We start from the raw sequence: 11,811 nt of genomic DNA, 5'->3' as shown, positions 1-11,811 counted from the left end.
TTTGAATGCTTGCCCACACTTTTTTGGCTCACTTTTGGAGCCTTTGTATATTGTAGAAGTTGCCATTCAGATAGGATAGTTAGAAAAATACTTTCTCTCTTACTTTGTAAAAAGCTCTTGGAAGCTCTCTCTTGGAAATATTGGAAAATTGGCCTTGCTACCTCCCAAACTCGATTGCCTTTCTTGCCTTCATTCTTGCTTTCATTTTCTGTTTTGTGGCTTTGCTTGTGGACTCTTTTGGACGTTTGGTTGGACTGAGTTAGAAGAGCCGTGCAAGCCTTCTTGACTGTCCTTCACGGTGCGAAAAAATTCACCCCGTGACAAGTTGGTATCAGAGCAACAGTTGAGCATGACGTCCAGGTCACAAAGGAATGAGGAGATTGTTCAAGATAAGGAACCAGAAGTTCGGAAAGAACCATCGAAGAAGCGAGACAAGAGCAAGGTAAGAGAGCCCTCTTCTAACCCTTCTCTTGCTGGTCGTACTGCTGTTGAAGAGGAAGGAGGCGCGGACAACAACCCACTCGACGAGAGAATCGTCGGAGTTGAGGTGGGGTTGTCGGCCTTGAACAGGAGAATTGTGGTGGTTGAAAATAATTTTAGTTCCCTCGAGTCCGTAGCTATTGAAGGGCTGGACGAGGTGAAGAACAGCTTGGCTGATCTTGAAGATGTTCAAAGAGAGGGTCTGTCCGCCCTTGAAATCAAGTTCAACGAAGCCATCTCTGCCCTTCAAAGAGAGGTGGAGGCTTTGAAACGGCAGGTTGATAAGACTGTCGAGGCGGGAGTTGCTCCTCCCGTTACTGTTCGAGAAACCCGGATTGAGGCTCCTAAACCCAAAGAATTTAGAGGGGATAGGAGTGCTCAGGACGTAGAGAACTTCATATGGAAAATGGAGTCCTATTTTGAACATGTTGAGATGCGCACGGAAGCGGCCAAGATCCAGACAGCGGCTATGTACTTGACGGACACAACCATGCTGTGGTGGCGACGCAAAAAGGCTGATATGGAGAGAGGGGCTTGCCAGATTGATGATTGGGAGCAGTTTAAAACTGAGCTCAAACGGCAGTTCTATCCCCAGAACGTCGTCCACGAAGCCCGCAGGAAGTTGAGGGAGCTAAAGCAGACTTCCTCCATCCGGGAGTATGTGAAGGAATTCACGAAGTTAACACTTCAGATTCCTAGTTTGACGAGTGAGGACTTTCTATTCTATTTCCTTGATGGCCTTCAGAATTGGGCCAGTCAGGAGCTGCAACGACGTCAAGTGCATGACGTTGACGAGGCGATCGTAGTGGCGGAATCGCTCAATGATTTCCGTGGTGATGCTGCAAAAGGGAGGGATAACAGGAGCAAAACTATTCCTCCCAAAGTCGACAACAACAACAGTGGACGGAGCAGACCAAATACCAGCCGGAGCAGTGACACGAGAAGCAACCCTCATAATGAGCCTTCAAACTTTCGGAAAAATTATGAAGACCGCAAGAGGGGTGCTCCTCAGCGGGAAGGCTGTTACATCTGCGAAGAGACGACACATGCCGCTCGGTACTGTCCGTCTTTGAGGAAGCTGAGTGCCGTGGTAGCTGCCGAGAAGCAGCAAGAGAAGGCTGCAGCGCAAGCGGACAGCTCTGCCGGTGAGAAACGTGGGCAGAGTAGCGGAGCTGACAAAGGCAAGAACGTGGCCGTAGGCATGTTCAATCATATGGAGCTTATCAGCCACATCTCCATTGCTGCTTTGGTTGCCAAACCAGCTAGCGTCAGGCCTCGAGAATCTCTGTTCGTCGATGCCAAGCTGAACGGCACAGACGTGCGGATCATGGTAGACACAGGGGCAACCCACAACTTTGTGACTGAGCAGAAGGCCAGGGAGCTGGGCCTAAGTTATGTTGCCAGTAATACCAAGTTGAAGACCGTCAATGCCACTCCTACTACTGTCACTGGCTTCGCGCCTAGAGTTCCGATTGAGTTAGGAGAGTGGGCCGGGCAGACTGATTTTACAATTGCCCCGATGGATGTATTTGATGTCATCCTAGGACTTGACTTTTGGTATGAAGTCAATGCCTTCATCTCGCCGCGTCACAACCAGCTTCATATCAGTGACACCGGTGGGTCTTGCGTGGTACCCCTTATTCGGGTACCACAAACTGGAATGCAATTGTCGGCAATGCAGATCATCAAGGGCTTCAAGAGAGGCGATCCAACATTTCTTGCCACTCTGATTGAAGACACTGGGAGCTGCCCTGAGGCAGTTCCATTGCCGCCTTGCATCGAACATGTCCTTAGAAGCAACAAGGACGTTATGCCAACAGAACTTCCCCAACGGCTACCACCCCGGAGGGAAGTTGACCATCAAATTGAGCTAGTTCCAGGGGCAAAGCCGCCTGCCATGACGCCTTATCGCATGGCACCCCCGGAACTGGAGGAGTTAAGGAAGCAGCTCAAGGAGTTGCTGGATGTTGGACACATCAGGCCGTCCAAGGCGCCATTTGGTGCGCCTGTGCTATTCCAGAAGAAGAAGGACGGGACGCTGCGGTTGTGCATCGACTACCGGGCCCTCAACAAGGTCACGGTAAAGAACAAATACCCCATGCCTTTGATTGCAGATTTGTTCAAACAGGTTGGGACAGGCGAAGGTGTTCACCAAAATGGATTTGAGAAGAGGGTATCACCAAGTTCGGATTGCCGAAGGTGATGAGCCGAAGGCTGCCTGTGTAACGCGTTATGGTGCGTTCGATTGGCTGGTGATGCCATTTGGGTTGACGAACGCACCAGCGACATTCTGCACGCTGATGAACAGACTGTTCCAATCTTACTTGGATCAGTTTGTTGTGATTTATTTGGATGATATCGTGGTCTACAACAACAACATGGAGGACCATGTAGAGCACTTGTGCAAAGTGTTTGAGATCCTGCGCAACAACGAGCTGTATGTGAAGCGTGAGAAGTGCAGTTTCGTGCAACCAACTGTCCATTTCCTTGGGCACACTATCAGCCATGGCAAGATTCATATGGATAGCGACAAGATAGCTGCTATCAACAATTGGGAAGCACCAACGAAGGTACCAGAATTGAGGTCCTTCCTTTGCCTTGCTAATTACTACCGGCGCTTCATCTTCAATTATTCCGCCATAGCAGCTCCTCTCACAGACTTGCTGAAGAAGGACCGTGACTGGAATTGGTCGGCAGCTTGCCAAGCTGCCTTTGAGAGGCTGAAGTTGGCTGTGACGAAAGATCCTGTGTTGGCCTTGCCAGACTTCTCCAAGCCATTCGAAGTCCACACGGATGCATCAGACTTCTCTATCGGTGGCGTCCTAATGCAAGAGGGCCACCCGATAGCCTATGAGAGCAGGAAGCTGAATGAAGCGGAGCAGCGGTACTCAGCACATGAGAAGGAAATGACAGCCGTGGTGCACTGCCTGAGAACGTGGCGCCACTACTTGCTGGGAGCTCACTTTGTCGTCAAGACGGACAACGTCGTGACAACATATTTTCAGTCCCAAAAGAAGTTGTCCGCCAAGCAGGCTCGATGGCAAGACTACCTAGCAGAGTTCGACTTTACTCTGGAGTACAAGCCGGGGAAAGCGAATGTGGTGGCTGACGCCCTTAGCCGCAGGACTTCATTGGCAGCCATTGTGAGCTCAAGCAGCAGCTCACTTGTTGATGACATTAAGGAGGGATTGCAGCATGATCCCATTGCTAAACAACTCTTCACCTTGGCCCAACAAGGCAAGACGAAGAAGTTTTGGGAGGAAGACGACCTGCTCTATACAACGGGCAGGCGTGTGTACGTCCCGAAGTGGGCTAGACTTCGGCGTACCTTGATGAAGGAAGGCCACGACTCTGCTTGGGCTGGTCACCCGGGGCAGAAGAGGACCTTGGCCTTACTTGAAGCTTCATACTACTGGCCTCGGATGCGGGATGGCATCGATGTGTATGCGCGAACGTGCCTTATCTGCCAATAGGACAAAGTTGAGACAAAGGTACCGGACGGATTGCTGGAGCCGCTGCCCATTGCTGAAAAGCCTTGGGACAGCGTCACAATGGATTTCATAACCTGTTTGCCAAATTCAGAGGGCTTCGGAACAATTATGGTCGTGGTGGATCGCTTCTCCAAATATGCGACGTTCACCACCACCACGGCTAACTGCAAAGCCAAGGAAGCTGCCAGAATCTTCCTACGTGATGTTGTCAAATACTGGGGCATTCCTAAACACATCATCAACGACCGTGATCCCCGATTTACGGGTTTGTTTTGGAGGGAGCTGTTTAGCTTGCTGGGGTCGGAGTTGCATTTCTCGACCAGTTTCCACCCTCAGACGGATGGTCAGACGGAGAGGATCAATGCACTATTGGAGTGCTACTTGAGGCATTATGTTAGTGCCAATCAGAGGGACTGGGAAAGGCTGCTTGATACTGCCCAATTCTCATATAACCTGCAGCGCAGTGAGGCAACGGGGAAAAGTCCATTTGAGCTAGCGACGGGGCAGCAGCCAACCACACCCCAGTCCTTGCCTGTTGATGCTGGTTTCAAAAGTCCAGGTGCCTATCAAATGGCCAAGGCCTGGGAAGAACAGGTCGACCTTGCACGGTCGTACCTTGATAAGGCTGCCCGAAAGATGAAAAAATTTGTTGATCGTAGGCGACGTCCGGTGAATTATCAGATTGGAGATAGAGTCATGGTGAAACTGAATCCCCGGCAACTCAAGTCGCTGCGAGGCGTGAATCAGAATTTGATTCGCAAGTACGAGGGGCCATTTGAGATTATTGCCAAGGCTGACAAGATCTCCTATCGGGTAGACATGCCGCACCATCTGAAGATTTATCCTGTCTTCCACGCAAGCCAATTAAAGCCCTATTTTGAAGACAAAGAAGACAAGGATCGGGGGCAGTCCGAGAGGGCCAGAATCTTCATCACTCCGCCCACTGTGGACAAACAGATTGAGGCTATCATCGATCACCAGCTCGTTCGTGGGAAAGGCTGGAACAATTCCAGTTCACAGTTTCTAGTGCACTGGAAGGGAACGGCACTGGAGAAGGCAACTTGGGAGAAGTACGAAGACTTGTGGCAGTTCCGCGACAAGGTCCATCGGTACATGCAGTTGTGTGGCGTCGGGGTCGTCGCCAATTCAGGCGGTGGAGCGTGTCCCGCCCCGCAAGGCGGAACATTAAATTCCAGCGTCTCCAATAATCCAGCAGCACTTCCTCAAAGCTTGGAGGGTCCAAATGCCTTGTCAAACTGCCTCCCCAAATGCTGGAGGTTGCTTGCCAACATGGAGAAAACAGGCCATGCTCACCAGGCCAGCCAAGGGCTGAAAGACAAAATTCTGTGCAAGCAATCTGCCATGTGGCAGTAAAGCTGTGAAGACAAAACTGCCTCTTTTCTAGCCTCAGAAAATTTGCCACTTGTAGCTTTTATTTTGAATGCTTGCCCACACGTTTTTGGCTCACTTTTGGAGCCTTTGTATATTGTAGAAGTTGCCATTCAGATAGGATAGTTAGAAAAATACTTTCTCTCTTACTTTGTAAAAAGCTCTTGGAAGCTCTCTCTTGGAAATATTGGAAAATTGGCCTTGCTGCCTCCCAAACTCGGTTGCCTTTCTTGCCTTCATTCATGCTTTCATTTTCTATTTTGTGGCTTTGCTTGTGGACTCTTGCTTTAGATTCTTTGGACGTTTGGTTGGACTGAGTTAGAAGAGCCGTGCAAGCCTTCTTGACTGTCCTTCACGGTGCGGAAAAATTCACCCCGTGACATTAGGGAATCACTTGGAGTTTGTACTTTTGTGGATGTATATTCAAGAAATTAAACTGAAAGGGAGGGAATGTCAAGAATTTAATTTAACTATTAATTCTATGTTACAGTTATTAGTGGAGACATTTACTTTCTACATGTTTCCCACGTCTTTAGCAGGTCCTGGCTTTTAGGTTTCAGTTATTGTTTGTGGTTAAGTTATTTCCTTTTCTTTATAAGTTGTAGAAGATAGTTTGTTGTAAGTTGATTTAAATCTCTCCGACAGTAAAATGTTTTCTTTTCCTTCAATATATTTCTATGTTCTACTCGTTACTTTCTTTAACACAAATTCCAACTATAAAGTGATTATTGGTATTTAAATTTGTGTTAAGATATCACAACTGTGAAAGAAAAAAAGGACTCCTATTTGATAATGAGAAAAAGGGAGTTGGTGTAAGGCTGTTTCAAATTGATTAAGTCTGAGAATGACGGTTACTCTTCTACTTATCGGCTTACTGCGACCTTGAGTGGTTTTTTAATCTTGTTTTATCTTTCTTCTTTCTTTGTACTCTGTTAGAAGCTCTTGCACCTATTTAGGCTAGATTCTTAGAAATATTGTTAAAATTTTTTTAAAACAATGAATTTTTCTTATTTTTGTTGTATGTTCTTTATAATTGAGAATGAGTAGCAAGGATTTTGTTTATTTAGTCAAAATAGAGTAGGTGCATGCCCAATCCTATAAAGAAATTTAATCAACTTGAAATAAAGTAATGGATAGTATAGAATAGAAAAGTATGTTTAAGCATAAAAACTCAACCCTCAAAAGTAGCTAAATGGAAGTATCAATCTTGTTGCATTTAGGCATTTGTTGTCTACCTACAATTTTCTTGCAGACTCCTTGTTGAAATAGTAGCAACTAATGTATCATAAATACGAAATTTCAAGAGGAACTCACAATTTTAATTTGGGACTGTCCAGAGGAATTTGAGTCGAATGTGTATTACACTCCCCACTTGAAAAGCTTCCAAGGTAAAATTTTGAAGTTCAACTACACACAAATGGTTTTAAGTGAATAATACATGAAAAAAAATTGAAACATCGAAAAAAGCTCATATTTAAAATTTGAAATTGTTTAAAGAGATGCCGATCGCGATATAAAAAAAAATCCTCATGAAAAAAGATGAAATTGTTTAAAGAGTTGCTGATCGCGATTTTTTTTTAAAAAAAATCAACTCATGAAAAAAGATCTACACACGAAATTCCACTCTCCTCTATCTCACTCAAGTGAATTGGTTTCGAGAGCATTCCGCCAATTTTTGGCGGCTTTCACTTTCAACCCGATTCACCGCCTACGTGCCCTTTACGCCCCCCCCCCCCCCCCGCGTTTTGCCGCAGCTGCTGGCACGGAGTTAGCCGGGGCTTCTTCCTCGAACAGTTGCAATATATAACATTGTACAACACTGTTAAATTTCCACTACATATTATGCATCATATATACACAATTATACATTAATATAAAATTTCGAATTGATACATTATATAGCTATTTATAACACATAAATACACTAGGCATAAACTTTTTTTCACCTGTGTAGTTGAGTAAGAAGCCCAGAGCAAAAAGGAGCTAACATTAACCTACAACCACACAATTGGCTAGACTAGAGAACACATACAATAGTAATATAGTGAATACATAGGCAAAGCCAATAACATCTGTGAAAGAAGGATGCCTACAATCAATCATCAATATTTCCTATTGGGATCAACCCAATTAATTTTACAAAAATAAGCCACGACCAAAACAAATGTTAACTTGAGAATATGGCATTGGATCACCTAAGCACTATCAGACTAATTTAATCTGCCAGGAATCAAGCACACTTACTGAACAATTCAACAAGAGGTAAATTTTAAAGCTTCCAACACCGCCGCCCTAAGAAAATTGATGTTCTAAGCTTAATAGTTGCTTGTTACCTTATCTTACAAGAGCCACTAAAGCGAAGAACTTCACTAGGCACAATGCTCCACTACATATATGTATGCCAACCACTGCGACATTTTTCTGCCTGATTTCCACATAATATGGCTGCAAACTTCTTCTAGGAGCGATGTGATCATTCATCACAGGTCAAGTAAGTATCATTCCCGTTATGTACAATGGAAGAATATCCAGAATTTGCTAACTAGCCTTTCCTTGGGTGCTCATCAATGTCCATGAATTCACCAGTAACCCTGCAAAACAGAGAGAGGCAAGTATCACCATCTAACGCTTTAGCAAGTTGTTATTCTGAATCGATTTTTCTTTTATGGGTAGCTGAATTTCTAGACTGTTACAGTGTCTTAGAGCTAAGTCATAAATATCAAAGCAATGTTTCTTTTTATTTGAAAAAGGGTGTTATGTAACCAATTCCAGCACTCTTAGAAACATCTTTATTTTGTTGTTAACAAAAACAAAGGAAAAGCAAAAACTCCTCAGAAGTAAATTAGCTATGAGATTGAAAATATAAACAGATCTAGTTTCACTTTGAGTTCTTAGTACACAGCATGTTGTTAGAAGAAATAATAACATAAGGACTCCATAAAATGTTTGGGGAGTTCGCATTAAAAATATCAAGTACCTGTCATATGATAAGAAGGCATCACCAATTGTTCCACTAACTTTATTCCGTACCTTTCTTACACAAACCTAGAGTAGAAAAAAAGAACATTAAGCAAAATATCTAAGGTAAACAACTAATGATCTTACTAGAAAAAAAGAACATTAAGCAAAATATCTAAGGTAAACAACTAATGATCTTACTAAGCAAAACAAACCTGCACTTGATCCACGGGGCCAGCCGAAGGATCTCTGTTACGATGAATAACAATACCATTGTCACATTTGTTTATGAAGTGTGCACTTCCACTAATATCGTACAGATTTGGAGGACCTCCTACCCAATGATGCAACTAGCAAAATATATTTGATGGTCATTGATATTATTGAATTGAATAACAAAGGCAACAGCAGTAGCACAACAATTTAAGTCATCCAACCTGTCTCGGATGTGCAACAAACCAAACATGACATGAATGGTGTTGTGCAAACCGTTTTATCTTCGTCAGCATCTGGCTGACATACTCTGTTTCGGTCCTGAAAAGTTAAATGAATGGTTATAAATGACCCAACTCCAACAAGTCACAGCGAAAGAGACCATGTTCCTAATGATCTCAATATTGGAGAAAACTGAATGGTGATGAACATGGAACACTACAACTACAATTTCAATGTTTCAAGCACAAAGAGAACTCGTATTAATTTCAAGAGTGAAACATAGTATAGAAATGAAACAATAGGTAACAGAGCAACCTAAGGATGTTATCATAATGAAGAGTTGGACAAGAACAAGCTTCACCAAGTTGAATATTTCTGCAGGTAATATCTTGAAAAGGGGATACAACCAAGAATCCTGAACTTACAAAAATTTCAGCCTTCGGGGTTGACAATGGTAATCAATCTCTGTGGAGAAAAATGAGTGCTCGAGATCTAAAGAAGTAAGAGTTTCCTCTTGAGAGGAAGATGTCGAAGAAGAAAAGCCAACCAACAACATTGTAGTAAAAACTGTTGCTTGATATACAAGTCAAAATTCCTAAAGAGCAGGACAAATCTACAGAACAAATTTCAAAAGCAAGAATTATATAGATTGCGGGCGATACTCCAACAGTTTGAAAGTGCTAAGGGGTCAGTTGATAGCCAAGTGCTGAACAGGGTCAAGGCCCAGGGTATTGCAAATTCTTCTCGGTTTCTAATGAAATGAAGCAACTGGACGGGATTTGCCAATCAAATGTGGATTGTGTAATTGACGCCCAATCCAATTAGAGGGTAAGTTTCATCCCCTCCTACTCCCCAACCCTTGCTTCCCTGCCACTCCCACCTATAACATTTCCTGTGAAATTCATGTTTAGAATCTCTATCTTCATTTTTTTAAAAAAGGTGTAGATTTACAAATGAAGTACCAAGCTTACACATGTAGTGCAGGACTCAACAACCTTCTACACATCATACCATCAATCTGTCATGTGATCTCTCCTAACAAACTACTATTACATCAAACATAAAAGTTATGCAAACATTTATTCTTAGTTCTAGAAATATGTATCCTTTTTCCTTTAAAGTAAGCTTTGTTTCAATCCAGCCAAATGATCCAAAAAATGCATATGGATATGGTCTTCCAAATTTGCTTCAGATGTCTTGAAATCCTTTGGCTTTGCCAGCATTCTAGTAAGCTCTTAATCTTCAGAGGCATCACCCATACCAATAACATTAAGAAACAACACTGAATACTATCTAGAGCACCTGCAATATAGGAAAATATGTCCCACTGTTTCCTGGTTCTCTTCACACAGATAGCTTTTACTCTTTAAAATCAAAATCTCTCTTTTGCAAGATATTCCGGACCAGTGAGAAATCCCTACACATTGTTAGCTTTAATAACAGACTAGAAATTTTTGATTGAGAACATAAGAGCAATTCTCTTTGTTTTGAACAATTGAAACTGAAACCAATTGTTGAAACAGTTGACAGAAACCTTCCAATCTAAGTTAATTAGATTCCTTCTTAAGTGTAATTGCCAACCAGAATTTGAATGGAAAACTCAGAGATGTAGCCATCCTTAACCATAGAGCAGCTAAAAATATCTGGAAACCAGTTCTTCAAACTTGTATTACCAATCAGATGTCTGACCAAAATTTAGTTCTGGCCTTATTCCCACTTCTGGATCAGTACGTTGTAAAAGATCTCCCCCACTCTTCACCCCACAGTACACTTAACCCTTTCCTGACTCCCCCTGTTACTCTCAATCGTGTGGGATTGTCTTCAACCATCCATCTTGCCTCAGATAAAATCGATTAATCTTTCCCAGATTTCATCACCACCCTTGATGTATCTGTTGGGTTTAGGATCTTTTTTCCCTTCCTATGTTGGATAAATGGAAGTCTTATTTGGACCAGCCCACTTAAGCCCATAAGCCCAACATTATGTGGCATATACAAGGCTTATTTAGGTCTTATTTTCATAAACACACGGGAGAAAAATCAAGAGAGCCGTTTTAGAGATTGAGAGGAAGAGAGAAAAATCCCGTTTTTGCTTCAGGAAATTTTCTGCTCAGGCAGTCCGCTTCAGAGTTTGCTGCTACTCTTTTTTAACCGGTGGATCGTGTTCATGCTCAAATTTGAACTGGGAGTTCTCAGCATCTGGTTCTTGCTATTCAACGGTGGAGATCGGACTTGGTTGTTTGTAGCTTCTGATTTTGGGGCGTGAACAGTAGCTCGTTTTTGAGTGAAATGTCTCCTTTAATTCTCTAGTTTTGGTGCAACTTGTTTCATTATTGCTCGTTGTTTGGCACTTGTTTTGTGGCCAATTTTGGAGAACAATATTTCAACACTGGTGTTTATAGTGGAGCTTTTGGTCCTGTGGTTTTTTACCCTTCACATCGAAGGGTTTTCCACATAAATCTTTGTGTGTTGTGTGATTGGCTTATTCTTGTCATGTTGTTTTTGTTTGGTTGATATACTTGCTGTCCATTCTTCGTATTGCTTGATTTAGTTCTTCTCTTGGTTCAAATTGAAAGGAAAGTTTAGACTTGGATATTATTCTGCTATTATCCTGTAGGATATTCATTGTTAGTGCCTTACCTTTCCCAACAGTATCTCCACAATCAGTTTAACCAGTAGGCTCTTTCTGTATAATTTCAGTTTTTTCTCTCCCAAACCCCCTGATTTTACCGTTAATGACCACTTCCAATTTTAAGAGATGTATTGTATCTTCCTTTTAATGGCATTACCATTCCACAAGAACATATCCCTTATGAAATTCAACTACTCTCCAATGCTGCAGTTGTAGGTAAAAAGGGCATAATAATGAAGCCATTCCATCTAGTACACTGGCAGTGCAACTTTTTCTTCTTCTAGTGTTTGCTAGTGCAAAAGAAATGCTCGGACCTGTTCAGCCATCCCAAGGGGTCATTAAATCAAGTAAAATCCAACCTTGTATATCTAAGAATGATAGAACGTCCTCCAGTTTCTGATCCTGACCCTCCTGCCACAGTAGTTTT

At 42.9% G+C, this 11,811-nt stretch overlaps 1 protein-coding gene and 1 pseudogene across 2 annotated transcripts in view; one reads left to right on the top strand and one right to left on the bottom strand.

Moving 5' to 3' along the window:
- Positions 1-242: 242 nt before the first annotated feature.
- Positions 243-3,953, top strand: LOC101248530 (uncharacterized; annotated as a pseudogene).
- A 3,420-nt stretch (positions 3,954-7,373) lies between these two features.
- The window catches only part of LOC101264268 (twinkle homolog protein, chloroplastic/mitochondrial), a 40,457-nt gene continuing 36,019 nt past the window's right edge, over positions 7,374-11,811 (bottom strand). For both annotated transcript variants that reach the window (XM_004231508.5, XM_010317324.4), the window contains exons 18-21: positions 8,756-8,852; positions 8,534-8,668; positions 8,338-8,405; positions 7,374-7,951 (exon numbers count right to left, since the gene is read on the bottom strand). In XM_004231508.5, the coding sequence (XP_004231556.2) occupies positions 7,903-7,951; positions 8,338-8,405; positions 8,534-8,668; positions 8,756-8,852 (349 nt within the window). In that variant the 3' untranslated portion in view covers positions 7,374-7,902. The remainder of the gene's footprint in view (positions 7,952-8,337; positions 8,406-8,533; positions 8,669-8,755; positions 8,853-11,811) is intronic.

Source organism: Solanum lycopersicum, chromosome 2 (assembly GCF_036512215.1).
Source record: "Solanum lycopersicum chromosome 2, SLM_r2.1".
Classification (NCBI taxonomy): Eukaryota; Viridiplantae; Streptophyta; class Magnoliopsida; order Solanales; family Solanaceae; genus Solanum; species Solanum lycopersicum.
Note: the sequence above shows the minus strand (reverse complement) of the source record. Positions and strands in the feature narration are given on the sequence as shown.